The 25,708-nt window shown below is 39.9% G+C and overlaps 1 protein-coding gene across 1 annotated transcript in view; it reads right to left on the bottom strand.

The window, feature by feature from the left end:
* The window catches only part of PDE7B (phosphodiesterase 7B), a 176,016-nt gene that overhangs the window by 25,740 nt on the left and 124,568 nt on the right, over positions 1 to 25,708 (bottom strand). Inside the window, exon 3 of the mRNA XM_009882281.1 lies at positions 8,565 to 8,648. Coding sequence (XP_009880583.1) covers positions 8,565 to 8,648 — 84 coding nt within the window. The remainder of the gene's footprint in view (positions 1 to 8,564; positions 8,649 to 25,708) is intronic.

The following is a 25,708-nucleotide window of genomic DNA, read 5'->3' as shown; positions in this document are numbered from 1 at the left end:
TCAGTGAAAGAGGTTTCCTGCACTAGAAACTGCTACCAGTTTTCTTTCAGATTTCTTTCGCATTGCTGCACTAGTGTGTGCCCACAGGCAGCGTGGATATAAAAATGAGGGAGGTTACGTTAACAATGGTTGAGTTAACATCCAGAAACGATCACATAAATCAAATTTGGACAAGGATGTACTTAACTCCGCACCAGACTTTCATTACATTGTTATTGTTCTTTCAAAGTAAACAAACTTGGTTATGCATTCAAATAAGGCCTGTGAGTTTTCCTTCACAGTATCGCCTTTTTTATTTTATTGCACCTCTGTGTACAATAAAAACAGGTCACCCAGCAACATGAGGGGATAACAACACGTTTATTCATTTTCAAAAGCCAACTGATTCTGAAGCAGAAAATGTTTTTCCTCTTCTTTTCAAAAGGATGCAGAATAACCCCAACATACACAAATCAGGTCTTTAAGCACCTGCATTTGACTCATACGGATTATTATGCCCTTTCCCCTCTTCTGAGGATGGAAAGGCATTCTGTACTAGGCCACTGATCTATGGCTGTATGCCCAAAGAGTCAGGCAGGACTGGTAAAAAAGTGCTGGAATATCTGGGAGATAAGGCGAGAGGATCAGAGCAGCCAATTTACGGAGCAGACAGTTTGTAAACAGCGAGGACTCTGGGAAACAATTTGTCTCAAGTCCTATACGTTATGGAGGCAATTTCCTGCACTGGTTCCCAGTTTGACAGCTGATTAGAATGCTTTTAGTTGAGAACCCAAGAAATATGTAATCGACTTATGAGGGATAATAGTTTGTCCATTTTTTTGTGTGTCAAATCATGCCAGGCATTTAGATCACCTTTACCAAAGTCTTGTTTGGCATACTCATTGCATGACTTGGTTACTAAATTTTTCTTACAAGGAAGAGCGCATAGCACTGATGATAGAAGAAAAATTGCTGTGTCTCCTAAATATCTTCTTACATTATGGATTTATCATATTACCCAACAGCAGCATGTGTAGGGATAGCTGAACTGGCACAGGTAATCTAAAAATTAATTCCAAACTTAACATTTCAAAATTGAACTTTGGAGGAGGCACTGGTAAACTAGAAGAAAAGCAGACGACCTCTTCTCTCTGCTTTCCCGTTACCCTGCACCATGCAGTTAAAAAATCCTTCAGAAAGGAAATACTTTAGTTTCGAAGAGAGGCCTGAGAATCTGCAGAAAGCACCAGAAATCTACGTAAAAGAACTGTTGCCTGAACACTTTAAGTCTAGTGTAGAGGGACCAAGAAGCTCAGATGAATATCCCACGTGGATTTCTCAGTCATCAGCATCTAGTGTGAGAAACTGACAAAGAGGTTTGATTCAAAAATAGTAAGATTGCCCATACCAATCTTACCATGTGGATATACATTGGTCACCATAACTAAAACAACAGAGATGAACACCTTGCGGTATATAATATCTACAGCTAAACAAGCATCGTACTGAAATCTTGTAAATGTAGAAATCCTCATGAGACTTCCGCAAACTATATGAGAATCCAGAAAGGTTGTCTTATAAACATATTGTTTTCACTTGCTTCTCTAATGTATAAAAAATTGTTTGTTCCTTGACTTTCGAGAAAATTCAATTTTAGAGGTCAAGTGCTTTCTGTTAGCTGCCATTGTTCACACGGGTTACAACTATTATTTCTCTTTGAGTGGGTAAATATATGTTTTCAATTAGGAAGTGGCTGCGAGAAAGAGAAGGGGACTCTGAACACATCGGAGAAAAGCGGAAAATTAGAAGAAGTAAACCAAAAGATCTTCAAAATTTTCCACTTTGAGTCAAGATTCCATTTTTTAACCACCTGCACAAGTCCACAAAATCAATGCAGAGCCCTGGTTACAGAAGAGGTGCTCGTATGATTCTTTGGCTAATGTAGTGACTGAAATGTGAGAGGTTCTGGGACACCAACATTCTAGGTCACCTTGCCACGGGGCTTCCTCCTCTTTGAAATTACACTTGAGGTGGTGGTGGTTTGTAACAGCTCAGTTTCCAAATCATAAAGTTCCTGCACAATTGTTGGCATCTTGAAGAACACTAGTCATGCAGTTTCTCCTCCAACCCAAATTATATTCCTTTTGATACTGTTTGAAACATCATAGAACTTAAGAACTATGCAGATTATCCCACTTACTTACATACCAAATTAACCCCTTACACCAAGTTCTGGAGAAGCAAGGGTTTCAAAGGTCAGTTAGGTAACAGAATATTAGCCTTAATAACAGGAAGAGGAATAGATTAAATCCAAATTTAAGATTAATTGAGATGTGTTTCTCTTCACAGTTTTCAGTCTTTATTCGGGTCATCAATCATCTTTATGCAAACAAACATCTTGGCATCTGTTATTAAGCCTCCTACAATTTCTTAGGAAAGAGCATGTTGTGTTCTGTTTCACCACAAAGTCGTTATCATTTCAACATGAACCTTCACTTTGCTACTTCAATCTTCATACAGTAGCGCAGTCAGGACCTTTTTTTCCTAAAACTGCAAATGTTCTATAGCTGATTATAGTTTCTCCAACAGGAAATGGTACATCCCCTCCCCCTTCACTCCCCTTGAAAAAAAGCAACATAACCTGTAATAACAGCAAACCCAACTTTCATTTATCATCTTAATGATCCCTTCTCCTTGTTCTTTCTTTTCCTCCGGTCATTTGGAAAGTATCCTCAGTGTTATCTTCAGTACACCCTTTCCCTTTTCTAATCAGGGAAAGAAGGTGGGGTGGCAGAATGGGTCACGCATCATTCGGAAACTTTTAAAGGGACATTCTCTGTTGAACTGAATCCCAAATCTGTATTAAGAACATAAGTTACAGACCTGTATAATCACATCAGTGTTCATTAAGGCTTTGTGTGTGAAACACATCTAGTTTTCTGTTTGCTCTGCTTGTTCTTAAGAGTTCTCCTGAAGCATTCATAACCCAAACTGCTGCATTTTGTTGGCACATCATGGCACATGCATCAATCAGTTTTACATTGTCTTTCATTTTCTACAAATGTAGCATAAAAGCTAAGCAAGCACCATGAACGGCAGGAAGTAGAACATACTTTTCAATCTACCCTGTTATTAAACTTTGCAGATAACAACTCTTAAAAACATGCACCCCCCAAAAAAGAACCCCAAAACCAACACCCTGAAAAAAAATGATCTTGCTGTTATTTGATGAAATGAGGGAGCCAGACTGACCTCCAATGACAGGAAGAATTTTTGAATATAGTGAAGTGTTACCAGAAAACAGAACAATCTTTGAGCTGAAACATTTTTAAGAGAATCCCAATTCCTCTTCCTTGAATAGGAAACTGAAAGCAAGGCCTGAACTTCAGTTCTGAAAGTGTTCTTTCCATTCAAACCAGACACAAGCTAACCAGATTAAGGAGTCTGTATGCCTTCAGGATGTTGATCTTTGGATGTGCTTATCCATGAGGAACCAAGGCAGGTACTATGTAGAACTGATGCAGACCTCATAAGATCTCTCCCTTTCTAATTTAATAACCATCTGGAATTTTGGACTCATCTCCACAGGCTGGGTTGGGATCCGAGTAATCCAATCAGCCCTTGAAACTTCCTCACAAGACTTTGTGTGTCCTAATTTAACCTGGGTCAGAAATATCTAAAAAGGCATCTCTCACTCCCACTTCTTTTTCTAGCCAAAGGCAACAAAACAAGACAGTTAACCAAACTCTTTTTAACCTCAATCATTTGGGTTCAGGTTACTTGATGGTTCAGTTTTTGGGTTGGTGGTTGTGGTTAAGTTTTATTTTCCCTGGAGATGGGCCCTACCTGAAAGCCCTGGAGTTGTTCAAAATCCAAAACCAAAAATGAATGTAAATTTTGCAAATGGACCCTTCTGTAGACAGGCAGAAACCACAGATTCAAATGTCCACAGAATTTGGTTCTTTGAGATGGAGACTTTTTCATGAGTCCGTATCTTCCCTTACTAACCCTGGCAACACACTTCACTTCTGTAGTACCTAATTCATCACATGCCCACAAAGCATGACTTTATTTGCAAACAGACTGAAAATGAGAGGATTTTGTTTGACTCAAAGCAGACAGCAAATAAAAGACAGAGACTGAATGGTACCTAGTATCACTTGTTTATCATAATCTGGTACTAAAAGTATATAGTCTATACTAATTTAATTTGCTAAGCTAACTTTAAAGCAGGTGGGGTTTATTGGACTCAACTTCTGCTTGCATGATCCTAGGTAATGCGCAGTTATACCTTTGAAGTGTCTACAGATATGTTTTGACCTTTTAGATATTCTCATATCCCACTCTATGTTTCCGTTGTGCGAGGTGTAAGAAAACAGAAATCTCTTTGGGTAACACCGTTTTGGTACAGAGACTCCACTTTGGAGGTCACATACTATATCCTTTCCTTGTTATCCCTCCTAGATCAATACACAGAGAAGTGAATTCTGTCAGACACAAGGATACTGTGGATGGCTTACTGAGAGTCAGTGGGTACAAGATAATGAAAGCTATGGCATGACTGATATTGTGACAAAAACAAAGTGCGGCTAATGAAGATTTTTTCAGGAAAAGTTAAAAAAGCAAACAGAAACAATTTTAATTCTATTACTCCATGACAGGCTTATTTAAATATAGCCAATTAGAGGCTAATAATTTTGTCATTTGCAAGCAAAAATTCAATCCTGAGAAAAGCTTAGCATAAGGAAGATGGGAACTGGAGAGTCGCTGTTTAAGTCTTAAGATTCTCTGTATCTTCTGACTTAAAGCTTGACAAGCAAATCTGTAAGTAAAACCTTACTCATCTCAGATGTAAACTATGTTATTGTGTTACTCTACTTAATTTCATCTGGCAATTAAGCAAAGTATCTGATATAACTGGAGCAAGGCGAAGTTTTCCTGGTTATTGCAGCACGCTCACCCACAATTCTAGATTTATCACATGGAATTCCCTCAAACTTTTGGTTAATGCAATGAAGAAAAGTACCATCACAGTCACCAGCACAACTCATCATGGGATAATGAAATCTATTTTAATCAATGCATGTTAGTCAGTGCAGGGATTTGGTTCAATGACTCACTGAGCAACTTTGTCAGTCAGAAAACTAAATTATTGCTGCCTTACTCTACGGTCTTTTATTTCTCAAATCCAAACTATCCTTTGCTAAAAGGAAAATCGGATCAAGTTAATTTTCACTGCAGAAGTGTTTCAAATTCTGGATTATTACGCTGCACATATTCAGTTTAACGCCTTTTCTGTCCCGTGAACACAAAAAGGTTCATTTAATTCACAGAAATGTAAAAGTGCCAGTAAAGTGCCATCATTAATGTCACCCTGTGTTAGGTTCAGTTACAGGCTAGAGCTACCAAGTTCAGAGTCAAACTTCACTAAAATTTGTGAGGTCTGATATGGAATCAATCTTACACCATTAAAACATTGTATTCAGCTGCTCGATGGCCCCTAACACTTGCCTATTCCATCCCATTACCCCTTCTGGAAAGTAAGTTTCTAATGCTAAGTTGGTTTTAATTCCACTGTTCCCATTTTAAGGAATGCCTAATTTGCATGAAGAGGAAACCCTCTCCCTATTTTCCTGTAAACCCATACAGCTGGGCAAAACTTGTATCGTTTAGGTTAGGAGTTCGTAAAATCTGCATATTTGTTCACAGGCATCCTAGTGAACGTGGAGCCTCAGGTTTGCCATGTCCAGCTTATTTTTTTCTGAGGTATATCTGTGGCCACCAGGAGCAGGCGGTCCCCTTGACTTCTTATGGCAGGATGGAAAAAGGGATGGCTAGCTTGCCTCCTGGGGGTCTTTAGGTCAGGCTGGGTAACAAGCATCGGCTGTCGCAGCTTCCCCAGGGAGAGGAGTTGCTACCTATCTTCCTCTAAAGCTTCTGGCGAGTATCTGGTTGGTCATGCCAGTCTCCACAAGCTGCAGGGAATGACTCAGGAGGCTGAGGCTAACATAAGCTCCTCGCAATGCAGAACTGAGGAGTTCTTGGTGACACAGGGATATTTTACATTCAGTTTTGTATTTCCGAATCATCTTAAGAGTGCCCAAATCCACCAGTGCAGCTACACCTCCAGGAAAGCCTGCAACTAGGCAGAGGAAAAACAGGCAGATGCTAAAGCCTGGCATCTCCTCCAGACAGGATCCTGCAAAATCCTCACGGTCCTGACAGCCTGGCACTGACAAGGTAAAATAACACTCACTAAGTTTCTATGTATTGCAGAGAGGCACCGGAGGAATGTGTAGATGGCATCACAGACGTTAGCTCAAACAGCAAGAAGCCAACATTAATCCAGTTGGCTTTGATTAGGGCTACAGAAGATCCCATTTTCAGAGCGCAGGAAGTTTTCCTATCCAAAAAGACTTAACGGTGTCTTAAGTTACACAGCGACTTTACTCCAGGACTCCAGAAAAAACAAAAGATACGGTCTATTCAGTGTTAACCCTTAACAGCCATAGTAGGGAAAAATCCACTAGTTTGACTGAATCTGAAAGTATGTTAAAAAAGTTACATTTAAGTGATCTTTAGTCTGACATTAAGTAGCAATGCCTTGAACTTTTTCTTTAAATGTCAATTTTCAAAATGAATGTCGACTCTGTTTAAGAATGAGCTTCAGTGTTTTCCCTTACTTTAAAACAACGGTGGTACTGTCATTTGGAATATTTCAGATGGTAGAAGGAACAATCACTATTTAAGCGCAGTTTATCTGAATTAGTGAGAAGCTGGAGTAATTTTATGCTGCATTTCTTTATAACTTCTGAGGATATTTACCACAAAATTTTCTCTGCCTTATCCCTCCCTTACTGTAACAGCTTTCATTATATGGTTGCTGTCTGTCAGTTATTGCCCCAAAACAAATGTAACACGGTGCCAAAATTTTACTGTAAGTATTAGTTAGGCACTTTTAAAAAAAGTTTGCAGTAGTGACATTTATATATGTTTTTTTTTGATAGGATGTGTAGCACTGTGGGTTTTGCTGCTTATGTGGTATGCACAGCAGAAATGGATTTGCCAGATAGATGTATATGAACAAATAATATAAAAGTCCCTTTAGGCCCTGGCAAAGGAATGAAAAGAAGTGTTTTATTTTCTCTCGCTCTTTATAAGGGCATCAAAACTAATATTTCCAGCTAGCCTAAAACAGGTTTTTCTACAGATTTTTTTATTGTCAAGCCAGGACTAAATTACCCTTAGAGCTCTGCTCAACCAGTATGTTATTCCCTTTGTCCTGGGAAAACTGCTGGACCCATCTTACCCCTTATGTCTTTCTACCTCAGCCACAGTAAGCAGTCCAATGGACTTATGACCTAGAAAATACCATTTATCAGCAAGACTGAAAACAAGCACTTTGCCAGGCAGCAGTTAACTTTGCCAGCTTGGGCGAATGCAGCCGATCAGAGCCTGTCATAGAATCACAGAATATCTCAAGTTGAAGTCCTCCCCTTCCTATCAGCCCCTCTTTTCTCCCAGCTCCCAGCCAGAGCTCACCCTTTGCGGCTGGGCTTCCTCAGCCCCCCCTCCCTGCTACCTACTTATCCCCCTTCCCCGGGTGCTTGGGAAAGCAGTGCATAAGGAGATGTAAAACTTTGGTTTGACAATTGCTTTTTAATGAAAAGCATAATCGGTAGAACCTTAAAAATGTCATCACTAAACAAACTGTTGGAGTTTCAGTCTGTTTTGACGATGACAGTGAATAACTTGGGTTTCAAAGGTTACATGGAGTGGTCCGTGTAGTACACAGAGACACATCGAGATCTGCCCGTGTCTGAACACTGGAGTTAACACAGCATCCAGACTGAATGCTACAGGGCCCAAGACTAAGACTTCTCTGTTATTTTATTTTATTTTATTTTATAGACACTGGCTAAAATATTCTCTATGTTGATGGCCTGCATCAATACAGAGAACCCATCAGGTGAAAAAAACAACAGGATTTTGATTTTTTTTTTCCCCTTTAGATTTGCCCTCCTTTATTTACAACAGTGGCAAAATAACTTCAATCAAAATGAGGTTAAGATTATTTTTAACAGATGTTCACTGCTGGCCTGACCCAAAATCCATTGACGTCAATGAGAAGACTCCATGGGGCTTTGGATTGGGTTCTAATTGTTGGAAAAATTAATGTTATTGTAAACCACTGGTCAGTGCTGTCACATGTTCCCCTTCTGTGCCAATTCTATATGACCGGATAACAGACTCACATAAATCTGTTCCAACTGTTGGCTAAGAGGCTAAAGGACACAGAGGTTTATCTTTTTAATTCTGAAGCACCCCATGCCCCCTCCCCAGCACACCCCACGGCACTACTATATTCACTTGACAGACTCAGCATTATAGACAGTATTCATATAATCAAAACATTTCACAGTCAAACACTGGGTGGAAATAATAGAATCATTAATGCTGACTGTATGAAGCCCGCTGAACTACAGAAATGAATGAAACGAGATACTTTGGTGTGTAAACTTTCAACACAGATTTTTTTGTTGTTTTTTTTGTATATTCAGACCTGAAGGAAGGGTTGCACTTACTGTTAAGAAGACGGAAGTCTATAAACGGGTAGGAGCCGCGGCGCTCGGAGAGAACCCCTGTCTGACCTCTCACCCGTGCATCTCCTGCAAAACACAAAATCCCCAGAGACGTTAGAAGGGGCAGCTGCCTTTCTCTGCTGTTTAGATCTAGATCTATTTTCTATTCAAAGTGATGACGTTATGCTACTCCAGTGGGAAAACCAAGGTCCAAAAAATCATCTCCCATGACATCCCTGGGTAATTGGGTAAAGCAGCACAGCTGATCCTCTTATCAGAACAAAGGCACAAAACCCCCTTGTGTTTATCCTATTGAACAGCTTCTTGCCCAGTAAGTAGACTCTCACTGCTTCAGGAGTAGTGTAAAGGTCCATTTTTTTTCCCAGACAAGACCAGTAGGATTCTGACTGTCATGGCATCACGCACAAAGGTCTCAGCCTTGGACTAGGCTCACAGTCCAACTGATCTCCAGAGCTCTACGACTGGTCTCGAAATCATGAGTTGATGAAAAAATCCCCAAACAAAATCTGAAGATTTTTTTTAAGGTGTCTTTTGTTTGTTTGATTGTTTTACCTTCTGCTCTTTCAGCACTCTGGAAAATGTCAGCCTTCTCAAACGCTGAAGCTGCTTTACGTAAGCGAAACTTGATGTTCTCAGGTAAGCGTTACTCCAGAGCCTTAGGATATATATTTAAATATCATAAAGTGGCAACACAATACTAAGAATTAGTATCGCTGTGTAATTCACATTGATTAGTACCTGACTTACCATGTAATATTGATGAAATAGGCAAAACCCATTGAAGGAGAAAAATGCTACTCAGGGTGAGTAAGAGTTACAAAAACTCTTACTTAGATAGGAAGTAGTGGGAAGCAGATATCGCTTTAACATTTCCATTACCTTAAATATATTGTACTTTAATGTAATCATTTCTTTATATATAATAACAAGACAAAAATATTAAAAATTCTTAAATAAGATGAAGTTTGGAGATCTTAGAGGTTCAGGTTAGGGTACTCTAGTTCTTCCCCGTACCAATTCCTCCTCTACAGAAACACAACCTGTGGTGGTGAAAGCATACCCACTGCTCTTCCTCAGACAGCTCACACTGTAGGCCTCTCAAAGTTTGCAATAAATTTATGAATTATTAGTTAGTTTGAATTGTGCTTCCTCTGGGATACGAATATAGCATCTGACTAATCGAAACAAAAAATAATTTAAGAATTTGGCTGCTAGCGCTAGCTTCTACTGCTTGTGTTTAAAAACAAGAAAACAACTTGCAGCATAAAAGAAGGACCTAGTTAGATGCTGTTATTTTTTTCTATCTAATGTTCACTTACAATGTGCTTACAATTATGTTTCAGGGAAGAAAGCCAAGTAGAACTATTAAGTTAAATATTCAAGATGGAGAAAAACTTCCGTGCCCTCTAGGGGTCCTTAGAGGTACAAAAGACATAGGAGCGTGCACTCAAATTAAGAGTATTTCAAACAAGTCACTTTTGATTATAAATATAAAGCTATTTTCTCTCATCCTTACTTTCGCTTTGCCTTTTTTGTTTCCAGAGACAGAACACATGTTCCCCGTATGCAGTTCCCGCTTGCCAACCGCTCACTCTAAGGAACCAGCCCAAAACAACTCAAGCTGTTGTTGACCCCACTTACCCCTCCCGACAGCAGAGGCAGGAGGTGCAAACCTCTGCCTGCTCTTCAGCAGTTGCACTTCCGAGGTATGACAATAGCAGGGGTCTACCTTCATCAACAGCTCAAAATCAGGTGCAACGTGGCAGCAATGGAGGTATCTAAACCTCTTCCCCTGAGATCCTTCTGTTAAAGGGCAGAAGGGTGGAGCGAATAGCCGGAGAGTTTGTAAAACACCGAAGCAAGATTCACCAGCACCCATGAGTCAGAACTCGTCAGGCAGCACCCGGACTGAAAAGCTCTGCTCTCTGCCACAGGTAGACCCATCAGATTGGCTGATTCGTGCAGAAAGAGTAAGAATGGCAAGCATATGGTACACGTTATATAAACCCCCCAAAGTCAGACAGGCTTGAGCCTGTCACTGATACAAGCATCGGCAAATTAAGAACGGGTGTAAATTCAGAGCATGCCTTGATTGAGGCTTTTGTTTTTCTGTACACACTAATGAATTAACAGGAAACTGCAACTAATGCCCTGCATTAGCGTACTGATAAACACGTGACTAAACCAACAGATACTTTGGAAAAGAAAGAGAGAAATTAAAACTCCAAAAACTTGAAAAAAACCCAAGACACACGGTACTGTAAACTCAGAAAGACTGATTTTCTTTCTGGACACGGAGTAATAGAAGTAATATATCTATGAGATCAAGAGAGGTACCACAGTACTAGAGAATAACAAAATCATACACAGTTAACGTATCGAAAAAATTCCCTAACTCTGATCTTAATTGTATGACCCCAAATTTTGATGAAGAGAACACTAGAGGTAGGTAGACAACTGGAACACAGAAGAAAACAAAATCTAGGTTTACCAAAAGTAGACCATGCAAGATAAAACTTGATACTTAATTACCTGGAATAAAATAGTTGTCAGACAAGAGGAAAAAATCAATACTGTAGTGCATTTCAACCATATGGACTTTGTCAAACATGTAAGTGAAGGCAAGAGGAAAGTACAAAAACTGAAGTTGGAAAAGATTAAAAGTACGAAGATGATAAGGTGTACTGGCAGGAAACTTTTGCTTGGGAACAATTACTGCATGATCTGCAGAAGATTCATATTGGGAATGGTCTTAAAATTTTTTTATTGATGATCTTGACACAGAATTAGTAGACCACTAGTTAAGACTTGAAGATAACACAAAGCTGGGAGATAGCAGGTATATACAGCTACAGCTACTCTAAGTAAAGTCACTGCTACCGTCACCTTCTCTGTCCTGACCGCTCTATAGCCCAGCTACCTGCAGTCTCCACTTTCATTTTACTGGTAGCCCAGCTTCCTCTCAGGGTGCTGCTCATGTCTCCTACAGAACTAAAGACTCGCCAACTCAGACACGTATGTACACTATACAGGCAAGGTAATTCCAGTAAAGAGAGGGAAAGCAAGGCAGGTATTGATTCCATTGGTCAAAGCACTTCGCATAAGTTCATCTGAAACACTGTCTCTGAGAAAGCCGAATTCCTCCTGGGAAAAGTGGAGAGAAGGACCTCTGGGAAGATGATCAAGGCACTAAAGAGCCGTTTCATAAAATCACCCTCAAGTAATGCCCACTGTTGATAAGCAGCAGAGAGGGAAAAGAATCATTTAGGTGATCAGAAGAATATCATTCTGAAGGAGGAGATGAAAACAGTTGAAGCAGCTGATGGCATGGGCGTTATAGACATTGAAAGATAGCCTAAAATAGTTAAGGACGATGCATAATGATCGATAAACTTGCTACCAGCTCTATGTTCTTCAAACTAAGAAAATGTAAATGTTTTTTACTTAACTAGCAAAGCCAAGGACCTGAAGTCATGGAAAATTACTGTTGATTCCAATTGGCTATTTGTGTCATTTTACTTTTTTTACACACAATAAAAGTTTGGGCTGTCTCTAGCACTACAAGAATCTATGTACAGAATAAATCTGCATCCCTGCTGACAAGTAAAAAAACACTGAAATCCTCATATTCAAGGATTATTAACTTTACCCTTAGGAAAGGCAAGTTTCTGATGAGTCAAAGATGTTATCAAGTAGCTCTACCTCATGAATCTGTTATGTCAAAATACTTTGCCAGGTGCCACCTAGTCTCTTTCTACATCATTAGAGAAAGATTAGTTAGGAAGTGGTGGTAGGTTAAATCAACCACACCTGCCTTCCTCTATTTTTTCTTGGCTCGCTTATTTGGAAAACATTTATATTCTTCCCTATTACTTTTAATTACCTCTAAATACACTCAACAGAGATACTAAAAACAGGCATCGTACCAGATGTACACCATACTACATGATTTTTAATTTCTGAGAGGCAAGGGCCGTTCATGGCAACACACCAGACTCTCTTTTTTTGCTTTGACAGAGGACTTTAAGGGCACTTTCATCAGTCCTCCAGACCTTTACATCTCTTTGCTCTCCACGTTAAAATCAGGTTAAACAATTGTTCTGACAATTTATGCAATTAGCAGTTTTAGATAAATAATCCTTTTCGGAGCGAAAGGAAGGATTTTGTGGAAACAGGGCAGGAAATTTTGACAGCCCATTGTGTTCCCAAGTGAAACAAGCAGGGTGAAGGGAAATGGCGAGGGGACAGGTTTCTCCTTGGCTGCTTCGGGCTGAAGATGCGAGGCTGGAACATTTGCAGCCACAAACACGAAGGGCTGCACCCTCGCCAGAGCCAAGTTGCCACAAGGGTTTCCAGCAGGGACATCTCCCAGGGGATGCTGCGCACATGAATTTTACTTCCTCCTTGTTAAAACAAACAGTCATGAAAAGAAACCAAACAAACCAAAGAAACCTATATTAGGTAACAGGCGCCTGTGCAGTGTATGATGGGACTCACACGCACGACAGCTTACAGTCACGGGAAAATTGGAAGTGGGGCAAGAACCACAGTACCACTGCGGCCACAGTGTCAGCGTGACTTCAAGATGGGCAGAAGGGTTAAGAAAGGACTGAGGCAGCTCTTAGCTGCCTCACACATCTGGAGGAAAGAGCCATCTGCACCGAGGAAAACAACTTCTCCAAGACTTGCCTGAAGTGACGTGGGATTCAATTTCACTGAGAAAGCCCAACAAATTAGGGGAGAAAACAGGGCCATAGCTGTGACAAAACAACAGAGCAGCTTCATGCAGGAGAAGTTAGGACCAGCCGCTACATTATTGATTTTATTTAGTACACAGCTCCCTGTGGTAAGTCAGGAATACCGCAGCAAGTTCACAAGAGCTTACAAGTATTTATTCTAGTTAAGCTTTTCTACAATTTTCATCCAAATATTTAAGCTGACTGCTTTAGGACTGCTGTGGCTGAGTACCTTCCCTGGAAAACTGAGTGGCAGTAATTAGGCCTCTCGTGGAGTCTGTGGAGCCCCTGGCTCCTTTACTATTTCAGTTACAAAAAGGCTTGGGATTTCTGAGATGAAGGCATATGAGTTGTTGTTTTTAAGCATCATTCTAGCTTTGGTGGGAAGCTTTCTGAAGGAGGGAAGTGTTCCCGTGTAGAAGCACCAAACTCAGATGAAAAGTTAGGTTAAAAACAAGTAGCAGAATTACTGGAATTATTTTTGATTTGAACACGTCTAATGCTTGTTCATGGTGATTTGTGCTTGTTTGGATTATTTTCATTCTGTTCGCTTAATGTTATAAAGATTATTGTTGTAAATCCTTGTCTGCAGAAAGCATTTTATGCCCATTTCCTCATGCACATAAGATTTTCAGTGAACAAGAACATTTCCTCTGAACAGACACGTCGACTGATGTTAGAGGTAACAGAGACGACTTTCCTCTCCAGCAGGAGAAACTGGGGCAGCCACCTCGCCTCATCCATTTGTAAGCACAGAATTTTTAAGCATGTAAATATTCCAAAACATGAGGTTTTCTGTGCCATACGATGCACAGTTCTACTATTTCTGGTAATAGTCCTAATGAGCTCGTAAGTAGTGATTTCATCCAATGCATTCTGCAGTTTCATTTCAGAATGCTCTGCAAAGGAAGATAACTATTGGTACTCCCTTTTTACAAAAAGGGCATAAAATGATAGTGTAGAAACCATAATTTGGTTTTGTAGATGTTTTTTACACAGAAAATCACTTAATTCCCCATGTAGTGGTCCTACTCTGTGAATGTTTTGGTTTTGTTTTTTTTCTTTTTATCAGTCAGTTGCTTGAATTTCAGCTATCCAAATTTCCATCTCCAGACCAGCAACAGCTGCAGATGAAACATTTCACTCATCCTCTGTTTTCTCACAAAACTGTGTTTTGGAGTGAACAGTGGATCTTATGCTCAACATAAACTAGTGGTGCTGCCTGACTGTACCTGCCATCTGTAATTTCTGCCCTCCTTTACTGACCAAATCCATCAAACTGCTGTGTCTTAATCCCTTAAACAGTATTACCACCATTGATTGTGCCAATCAGGAAAATGCAAGAAACAGAAGATGATAATTTCTTCATAAAACACTCCCCAACGCTAAAAGTCTCGCAGTAAGTGTGTTTTTGCACTGATGCATAGCTTATCTGGATATACAGCCAGAGGAAGAGCCTAGGATCCACTGGCATGCCTTTAACAGCTGGTCCATTCTGACAAATGGACATCTAGAGGAAAGGTAAAGGAATATTTTACAGACACTCTTGAAATCCTCCATTAGACTGTATCAGATCACATCAGTAACTCTGCAGAAAAGATTTTAAACTGAAATATCTTGAGGCAAAGCTACTACAACATGCAGACTTTGGAAAAAGTGCTTGCAGACAACTGAAATCCAAGAGGATGAGAAAACTGCCATAGAGAACCAGGCAACAGCAGTCACCTGAAATTCAGATACTGAAGCAGTACCCGTATTACCCTCTTCACAGACCTGTTTGTTCTTGCATGAGCGAATGCAGAGCCTGCAAAACCACGTAGCTACCTCCGACTGAAAAAATGGTACAAGTCAATTAGGATAGACAATCCTTCCTGTTCTAAAGAAGGTAGCTTTCAAAATTGTCTATACTTTATATTGCACTGGAAATGCTTTCAATTGTTTCCGAGTTTGATAATGGCCTACGAATTATTGCCTTAAGGTCAGATGTATTTCATGTACTCGCAGGTGTCAGTCAGTGGAGAGGTGTAGGTGCCTCCGCCCAGTCACTCACACTTAAAGAGACTGAGTTGTCCTTCAGAGTTGCATGGTTTTGACTTTGACTGCAGATTGAGCCTAAGACACCTCTGTTCCTAAATTAGGTGCCACGGTTATGAGCACAGCATACGGGGGGAAGAATCCTAGACCTGTGAGGATCATAATCAGACAGCTGAGACCACACCAAACCTCTTATCTGTAAGTATGCTTTTCACTGTGATTATCCCTGTCTCTGTTACTATTTATTTTGTAATCAATATAATAGACACATACACCTGCAGGTCACACCAATGTGGGCACACCCTCCAACAGGTACTGTGTATGCAGGTACAATGTAGTATTACCCCACAGAGGAGTTAAAACAAAAACCAGCACTTGTTATGCAATAGTAATTGGAGTACCATTCTCTATAAAAAGAAATAACCATCTCCTTGATACCACTGTGTGATAACTACTGAACTATCAGTATTTTCTAGCCAAAATTACAAAACTTCATATAAAAGTTTACATAAAGTGCTAAACCACAGGACACAAAGATATAAAGGGAGCATAACATGGGCAAATTACACAGACTATGTATTCACATACAAACTTTTCATTTTGTAGACAGGAGAAATTCAGATATGGGAGTTTGCTGGCACAAATTTTGCAAAATTCAGCCAATGGCTTTCATTGCGACAGAAAAGATAGATGAACGTTGGTATCTGGCAGCAAAGAATAGAGAATTACTGAACTAAAAGCAGGAGACCGGTCTTGGAAAAAAGAATGCAAAGGGAAAGCACAGAGACTTGTATAAACACTGCGCTGCAAGTGCAGAAGACAGAAATCATCCATCACCACCGCCATAGAAACATAGAATGGTTTAGGTGGGAAGGGACCTTGAAGATCATCTAGTTCCAACCCCCCTGTCATGGGCAGGGACACCTCCCACTAGACCAGGTTGCTCAAAGCCCCATCCAGCCTGGCCTTGAACACCTCCAGGGATGGAGCTTCAACAACTTCTCTGGGCCAATACCTGAAAATACCTTTCCATACCAGAAAGGATCTGAAAGGATCAGCTTAGACAACCATCTTGACTTTGGTCAATATTTTGCTTGACCTATATTGTAATGAGCTAGCATCTACTAACTAGGAGCCTGAACTCGTGAGTAAAAGATGAAAATGAAACCCTGGGAGAACAGGCAGCTAGGAGGAGATGTGATTCTGCTTTTTGGGGTTTTTTTGAGTGATCCTTTTATAATTCCCATTCTTGCCTGCAGTTTATAGTACTCACAAGCAGTAGCGTATGACTGGTGGCATTTTGAAAGTCCCACTGCTGCTGTGGCCCTGAATGGTAGCACTTTGGCAGACCTGAGGCTTACCAGACCGCTGCTGCTCAGCAGGGTTTGGGGTGGTAAAAGAGGTCCCACGGCACTTCACTGGATCAGGAAACCAGATGTGCAGGGCACAGGATCCTCTTACTAACTTGGATACTTCCATTTCTAGTGCTACTGCTAAGAACCACCTGTCTGTATTTTGAAGTTTTCATATTGCATTATTGTTGGGGCTTTAGTCTTTTCTGTCTCCAAACATTGATCACTGACTTGTCAGGGAAAGCGGACATTAACATACATCGGGCACTGAACTGTCTTGATAAATCTTGTATTCCTAAATGGTTAGACAGCTTGTAAATTACTCTGCATTAGAGGATGGGAGCTATGTTAGAATCAGGTTCTTGCACTGCTATCATTGCCATTGCTCTAGAGCCCTGCTGGGAAATGGCAACACTTACTGGTTTTCTCACGTATGAAATTGAATCTAAAATAACACCTTAAAAATGAAAGGATACATCCTGAATTGTTAACAGCTGTAATAAAAGTAATAACAACAGCTACAGCATGTTCTTAGCAACAGGTAGTAGATTGCATTACCATGGCAACTTTGAAGATAATATCTTACTGTCATGCTACTCTCATCCCTCTCCCAAATAAATTACAGCATAAATAAAAACACATTATTACATATTTAACTTGTACTTTTTGGATTCTAGTCTTCTGCTAGACTCCCAACTATTAAAATAAACATTTATTTAATAACCAACTTCTAAGACTTGTACACTTCCAATTCCATATACACAAATTTCCAAAATAGGTTAAGTAGTTAATATAATGACTTTCATTTTGTGCAAAAGAAATAAGCACAAAGAAACTGTGTTTTGTCCAAACCCAATGCCAAACAGAGATGTAGAGTTCAGATCTCTATGCATAGTGCATTAGGCCAAGCTACTTGTATTGCCAGTGCCCAAAAGATGATTTTATTCACTCATAGTTACACCCAGATGCTGTTATCCAAACTATGTATTTTATTAACTGCAATAATGTTCTAGATATAGCTGCTCTTTCAGAGACCCCTTTGCATTTCCCTGTGTATTGCAACTTCATACTGAATTCTCTCAAACATCTACATTTTATTCTATTACATGGATTTCTGATTTGAGCATTATCATGGGTTGCATTGATGAGTTATATGAGCCACAAGGCATCATTCTCATTTTCTGCAGGCACTATTATGTAGACAAGCTGAAACTGCTTGATACTACAATCCACGTGTATCTAACATAGCCAATGATTAAAATTTTATATATTGTATATAATTAATTTATGTAAAATAACAATTTATATACTGACAAAAATATTAATAGAAAAATGCTGATAATTCCTAAGTGGAATGGAACAAATGGAGCTTCCACTGGGAAATGCTCAATAATTTGAGATTAACATATATATTTCTGAGAGGACTCTTGGAATTATAACGTGGGATGGTAATCATGAACTCTGAGCTCATTTCCTGGACTCCTATGGAACAAATTGTTTCCTTTCCATGCCTCAGTTTTCCACTCCTGTGTTTTGTTTGTCCTGTGTAGACAGTGAGTTCTCTAATGCAGGGCCTCAGGGGTTCAACAGCATCTTCTACCTGCAATCCTGGTCACAGTTTCCACATTGCCATAATACCAATAAAATTAATGATCTCTGCTTTTTGTACTAGCAGCAGTTAAGTTAGACAACATTCAAAGAAAATGAATGCAGAGGGTTTTACTCATGCCATCAAACCAACATTTGCTTTCAACTCTTAACAGGACACTTAAGAAAATTTCCCTCTGTTTCCACTGCTTTGCCCAAGAGATTTCTACACCCTCCTTTTCCAATGAAACTACAAAAGATCGGTGTTCAAAGCTGTATGTAATACTGCAATTGCCACTATAGCAACACATTACCTACTTCTGAAACGCTTGACATCAGCCAAAACCTTAAGCCTGTCAACAGTTTTTGTGCAATGCCAGTTTTGCCTGTGGAGAAGCCGCGCAGGAAAAGTGCAAGACCTTTGGGATTTACTCCCTTTTCGTTTTGTGCTGGAATTGCCTGGCTGCCATTCCCCTCACACGACAGGAGATTCAATCTCTGCTGATTCGGCCTGTCTTCCTGTATCTAACACTTCCGTCTAAAGATAGTATGGTGCTTGCACAACCCTTTAAGGTACATCAGTGCAGAGTCAACTTTAGAGGCAAGCGAGACACAGTAAATTAAATGAGTCTCAATCGTGTGCATTAGCCACAGGATGATCCTTCCTCATCAGTCTCTCCATGTTCTTCACGTCCTCTTTTCCAACTCCCCACTATGCGATACATATACATATATATATATATATATTCCTAACTCAGGTGGGACCCTTCTTCCCCCCCTTCTCTTCGACTCACTGCTAATTCAGCCTCTCCTCTACTCCCTGCCTTCTGCTGAGGCTGCAGTACTGTAGCAGGCAGCCCAGCAGTGTTGGCCATTTACTCCCCCTGATGGGGCTGCCCCAGGAGTCTTCATGGCTGGGAGAGAGCAACAGAAGGGGGAAGGAGGAGAAGGCAGCGCTGAGCGTTGGCTTGGCATCGCAAGAAGATGCCTGTAATATCTTGCAGAAGAAAACTTTACTCACCACCTGAAGCTTTGCTCTGATTGAGAGCTGTATCTACACACAAGACTGCAAGAACAAATGTTTGAGATCAATGATTTAACTTTTGTTTGTACATCATATACTGCAATAATGTCTTTTTTGTATTCAAAAGCAGTATCTATGGCAAATAGCTGGAAACCTTACTGGTTTCAAATTTGGTTTAGTTTCTCTGTGGAACATATAAATACCCCATAGCTCAGTGAATGATTGAACAATAAGGCAAGAGAACTTTGTCCAAAATAAGCCCAGGTAACTTCAGTATTATTTGCTTATTCAAGATGAATATTTCCTAAGCTAGCCCATACTTTATCATGTAATATTTCTTCATCAGAAAATATTATTTGATAAAAACCCCTTTTTCTGATAAGAATGTTTTTCTGTTTAGGAAAAAAAAAAAGCACATATAGACAATATAACTATTTGGAGTGGAACTTTTTTCATTTTGATAAAAATGACACAGGAATAAAGCTGCAAAAAGTAGAAGCTGAGCTTGACTGTTCTACTGCTTGGTAAATGCTTTTCTTTTCCTGTTTTTTACACTGTATTTTTACACTGTATTTTTCAAACAACTGATCTGATCTTAAAAAAAACCAAACCAAACCAACAAACAAAAAAATCTAAACCACCAAATCCAGAACCCCAACCTGGCTAGAATTTAGCACATATGCTACTTCTTGCACTTCAACAGATCACTGATCTGGACCATCTTTGCTATGTACTATGCATTTAAAATTTAAAACTTAGGAAAAGGATAGCGCAAGAGAAAGCTGTTGAATAACCTCATGTTACTCAAACACTAGCCTACTTTCTGTGCCCCTTTCACTGTTATAGTTCAGTTGCATTAAATATTTACTGTCTGAAGTACAATTAAACAGCAGTTTACCTTCTTTATTCGTTGCACATTCTTGAGAGGTGAGCATGAGCTGGCTCAAAGAAAAGTAATTAGCTACATATTTCTGTAATTACAAAACTGTTGATAAACAAATCTAATTAGGTGCTTGCCATTGGCAAAGACTGGTATTTCCCCAGAACCTGGTTTCATATTTCCCCTCAGCTGAGATGGCTTAGCACCGACCAGGATGCCAAGCAGCGGCAGGGGCAGCCGGCGCTCAGGCTTCTTCCCCAGCAGATGTGCTGGCAACCATGGCTTCGCTGAGCCCATCATATGTGGAAGGTGCTGCCAGGTAGCCTCTGCCCAACTTGTTCTGGTGAATATTGGTTTCTATCCCAGCTCCTTATTCCAGAAATTGCAAAACATTAAAATCTGAAAGGAAGAGTGACTAGCGAGATACGCAGAGGTTTAAATATGTTTAAAGTCATAAGCTCACTGGAACCAGTGCCCCTTTCAATGATCCTTTACATCACCATCTTCTTTCCTCATCCCCTAATTATGTACACCTTGTCTTGATTTCACTTTGACACAAAAGTTACGACTGGCAATGTTACACAAGGGACCTGCACCAAACACTGCCCTTTGGGAGGAAAGGCCAGGCGTACCTGAAGGGAGGGGAACCCTGGAAACAGAAATGGATTGTGCTTGGCCCCTCACCAAGGAGGAAGGACAGAGCAGGGGAGGAAAAGTATTTTTCTCCTTTCTCCTACTCTGTACATCCTTCCAAAAGAAGTGGGGAAAAAATCTGGTTTTCAGACAGTGAACAACTTGCTGCTCAACCTTGGCATCAGTACATGTTTGCTTAATAATCTTCCAAAACCACCATGAACGGCCAAAAACATATAATCATAGAATGGTTTGGGTGGGAAGAGACCTTGAAGATCATTGAGTTCCAACCCCCCTGCCATAGGCAGGGACCCCTCCCACTAGACCAGGTTGCTCAAAGCCCCATCCAGCCTGGCCTTGAACACCTCCAGGGATGGGGCCTCAACAACTTCTCTGGGCAACCTGTTCCACTACCTTACAAGCCTCCTGAACCAACACTGTAAAAATCGTGCTACTAATTAATCCGCTAACTGGCCTAACCCAGAAGTCTACACTCATGAGCCACTATGCTGGAACTAGACCTAGAAGCAGGTCTGCAATTCAGGCCCACTGCTGGCGTAAACTTTGCCAAAGCCTTATCTATTGTGTCAGTGCCAAGAACATGACCGGGAGGCACGCACCCGCAGCTGGTGCCCAAGGTAGCCAACGAGGCAGCCACCCAGGGATGCTGGCGGTCCAGAGTGTGCCCGGCATCACACACCTTCTGGAGGCCAAGAGACTTCCAATTTCCTATTTAAAGTCTTCCAATTACCTCATCGTTTAAGAAGGATCACTGGTAAACATACATAATTGTGCCATCTACATTACTTTATATTTGAAGTTAACTAATAGCCCTGTGCATTTTATCCTTGGTTTTTTGTTAATACAGAAAAACAGCAAAACCAAACCAGCAAGAAAAAGACTATAAATATTTCAATTTTACATGAGAAATGCCGATTTATCTCACTGACAGCGTTCGCTGCAACACTGCCTTTCTCCACAACTAGGGCTGAAAACAGAAGCTGAGGCTTTTGCCTCCTGTGTTTTAACATGTTCTTAGGGAATACAAATTATTGCTAAAATCTTTCAGAAAGAGGATGAAACTGCAATCTGAAGCTTCTAATGCAACAAACAAACAGACTTTTTTGGTTGGAGGCAAAAATTACTGGAGATGTTTTTATAAATCCCAAAGGAACAATAAACTGTACAAAGAATACTTTAATTTTGTTTGGTCTCAAAATCTACCTTTAAATTACAGCTTAGCAACCCAAGACTTCTGTCTCAGATATTCATTGAACGGATCCTCTTCTGAGCAATCCAGCTCCTCAGGCTCCTCCTCAGATAGTATTTTAAAGTAGAAAGAGCAAGACAGCGCTTCAGTATTTGCTCTTCACAAACCCCTGTAAATTCCAATAGAGAATAACTCTGGCAAAGACTATTTTGGCATGTGCGTGTGAAGGCATATAAAAAGTATTTCTCGACTCATCATACTCTTGTGCAATTCATATTAAGCAGAGACTTTTTTCTTTGTTGTTCTGGGAATTGCAAGACATAACACAGAAAAAGTAGTAAGATTATTGTCTTTTTCCTCAAAACACATCAGCTTGAATAAACATTGAGTATATCTTAAAGTAACATGCAGAAAAAAGTTGTGTTTTTTCTAGACTCTACTTTAACAGTATAATCAGTAGCTAATAATTACCAAAGAAAAATCAAGAACTGCATGAAAAACAATCATCTTAAATGGTAAAACTCTACACACAAATGACAGATAATGCAAAGGTTCTGCAAATTAGATTTTGAATTTATTACAGGAAAGCAATTCAGAAACTCTTTGCTAGAAAACTCACAAGAGCCTTATCTCCTCAAATATTTTGCTAAGTCTCACCAAACCTATGAAACACCTTAACACGTGCAAATTTTGAAAAAGTTTAATTTTAATTTCGTTCTACACTGAAGAGAAAGTCCATGAAGATTTGTAAGAATCAGCTCATCATTATCACACTACTGAAGAATGTCATAAAATTCTGTCTATAGTTGTAAACCTGACTAATGTTTCGGACAAGGCTCTAATACCAGATGCATATTACTGGGAAAAATGGTGTATTCTGTTATTTCCCACACAAGTGTAGCAAGGTAATAAACACTGCATTCACGGATATTCAAATACAGACCGTACATCAACTACACGTAGAAAAATACTGATTAAAATTTTACCAGCAGGCAGAAGCATGCCTAAAATCCTAATGAAGTTTGTACATTCCAGTTCACCTTAAAGTAAGTTTCCTGGTTTATTCCTCCCCAAAACCTAATCGCTGAGTAATTCTCTCTCCAGAATGCAACAGAATCCATTGCAGCACAAAGGGATTGTTAAAGAGAAAAATAAATCACCTCTTCCAGCACCATCTTATTTGTATGGCAAGTATACTGCAGCTGGGAGCTCATAGTTCAGGCTTGTTGTTTCAGTATGAGATGTTCCTATTCTCTCCGTTTTTATGCAACAAAGCTCAGCAAATCTTTTTTTTCCTAGATATAGGAAAAACAGTTTTTCCTAGATCTCAGGTATCAAGTACTGGTGCATTCAGTCCTTGTGTTGGCTCTTGCGGTTGTTCTGAGATCTGCTGGCCCATCTCCAGGTGTGTCAGCAGCCTCGGATGCAGATGGCTGCTGGGCAGGGATCTCATGTGCACAAGGGCCGGTGGAAGTGCCTACCAGTGGTTACTCCCCACAAGGGAGCTGAACAGCCTGTCCTGCTTTTTCACCTGAAAAAGACAAATCTCATTTTCCTGAACTGACTTTCCATTTGCATATAAAATGGGAAAATAATTTCAACTCTATAGAAAGGGGAATGGCGTTCTGGAGGTGACCCAGACACCAGAGAAATAGTAACCACAGAGCACAAATGTTTTCTTTACACTACATTAGAAGAGGGTTGAGGGAGCAGCGGGAGACCAAAGGCAACTATTCTACATCTTTCCCCACTGTTTAGTTCAAACTTTTTTCCCTTATTTTTTTCTCCCAAGATTTTACATGCTAAGTCTTGCCATATTTTCTGTTGAAATCAAATAGATTTTAGCTGTCATGAAATCCTATGTCATCTAATCAACAGTGGAGCACATAGTGCTATGAGAACTTTTCTATAAATATTAACATTACATACAGTAAAAATAAACATACTGAAAAACCTCTCCTACACCATAGGGTATCTTCAAAAGATTTCACATCCTACTCCTTGCAGGGCAATATAATCCATGACCACAACAGGCTTACACATTTGAGAGATTCTGAGAAGAAATTCTTTGACAATCTTAACTCCCTAATCTTAACAAAAGTAATAAATAGGACAGGTGGTAGAAATATATTCATTTTACTGAAAGCTATTCTGCACACCTGAGAAAGCTTCATCTCTACCCATGCTTTAGAGGCTTGTATTATTTTATACAGTACAATAAAGTTTCAATAAGACCTCGTGTTTTTCTGTCACATTAGTATGAATTCTTACCCTGCTTAATGAATTTGAGGATTTTACCCCTCCCAGTGTAATTTTTTTCAAAATAGCAGGCACTTAACATTTCAGATTTATCATAATTAATTTTATACCCAAAGACTGCCAACAATATGTGTTTGCTATTCTATTGCTTTTAAGAGGAAAAGTGGGTTTGTATAAACAACCCTACATCATCTGCCTGGCAAGCTATCTGCTCCATCTGTGAGCAGCCTTTAGTTTGGAAGTTCCTGACTAATTGCTGCAGACAGATGTTCTCCTGCTGTAGCTGTAGACACCACAGAGGCTCCTGCCATGTTAATTAAATTCAAAAGCGTAAAAACCCTTATACACAGAAGAAATGCAAGGTCTCACCTTACCTCGAAAGCCACATTTTCCTAAATGCAGTGTTTCCAAATACCCTCTACCTGCTCAGTGGCATTTTCTTTGTCAGAAGACCCCCAGATAACTTACCTGTTATTATTCTGTGTTGTATAGCTCATAGTAGAGCTTTTATATTATTATCTGAAATTTGCCTCCCTACCGTGAATCCATACTGCTCTGGGTATACATACCTAACATGTTACTACTCTGTCAATACAGGGGGGAGCGAGGACTAGTCAATCTGCATGAATGAAATACCTACAGATGACAAGCAGTCTCTTCTTTTCTTTAATGGTATTACAAATACCTTTGCTTTCTTCCAGGAGGAAGGAGTTTCTCCTCTTTAAGAGCATTGAGTAAGCAAGCCTTGTAATGAGTTCACTAACTTTTCTGTATGCTACTTTATGTAGCTATCAGTCATCTCTATCGATCAAGGGCTAGACTTGTAACCTGCCTACTGCCTTTTCCCCCCAGCGCAGACTGCTCAGGAAGTATTTCCCCCAACATTTGAGGAAATGGGGACTGCGCACAGCAGCAGTCCTCATGTTCTCAGATATCCCCTTCAGACCACTCTGTAAGTGCATGCCTTATATGGCATTATGATGGCACAATAATACATCTGTCTGTCTTTGCTTCATATAAAAAGGGGCTTTTCATCCCTACAGCTACTGAAATAATCTTTATTGGCTGATCTTTTCCACCGTCATTTACTAAGCCTCTACTCTTTTATTCTCTTTGTCTTCAGGACATAAATCCACTCCTCTCATAAACATAAACCCAGCCAACGCTTTTGTAAACCTGTTGAATATCACCAACTATAGTAGGAAGTTCATTGATGAAAACTGCCTTTATTTCTCTGACATAAGAGGGAATCATCACCCAGGTTACTTTTCCAGTCTCTTTAATAAGGCCTCATCTTCTTTTACCTCTCCTTTATGTTTTCACCTTAAAATGTACTATAGCAAGGAAGGCCCAATCAGCTCTCACCATAGCTAACCATTCAGTTGTGCATCCCACCCCCCTGATCCTTTCC

Source organism: Charadrius vociferus, unplaced genomic scaffold (genome assembly GCF_000708025.1).
Source record: "Charadrius vociferus isolate BGI_N301 unplaced genomic scaffold, ASM70802v2 scaffold13, whole genome shotgun sequence".
Classification (NCBI taxonomy): Eukaryota; Metazoa; Chordata; class Aves; order Charadriiformes; family Charadriidae; genus Charadrius; species Charadrius vociferus.
Note: the sequence above shows the minus strand (reverse complement) of the source record. Positions and strands in the feature narration are given on the sequence as shown.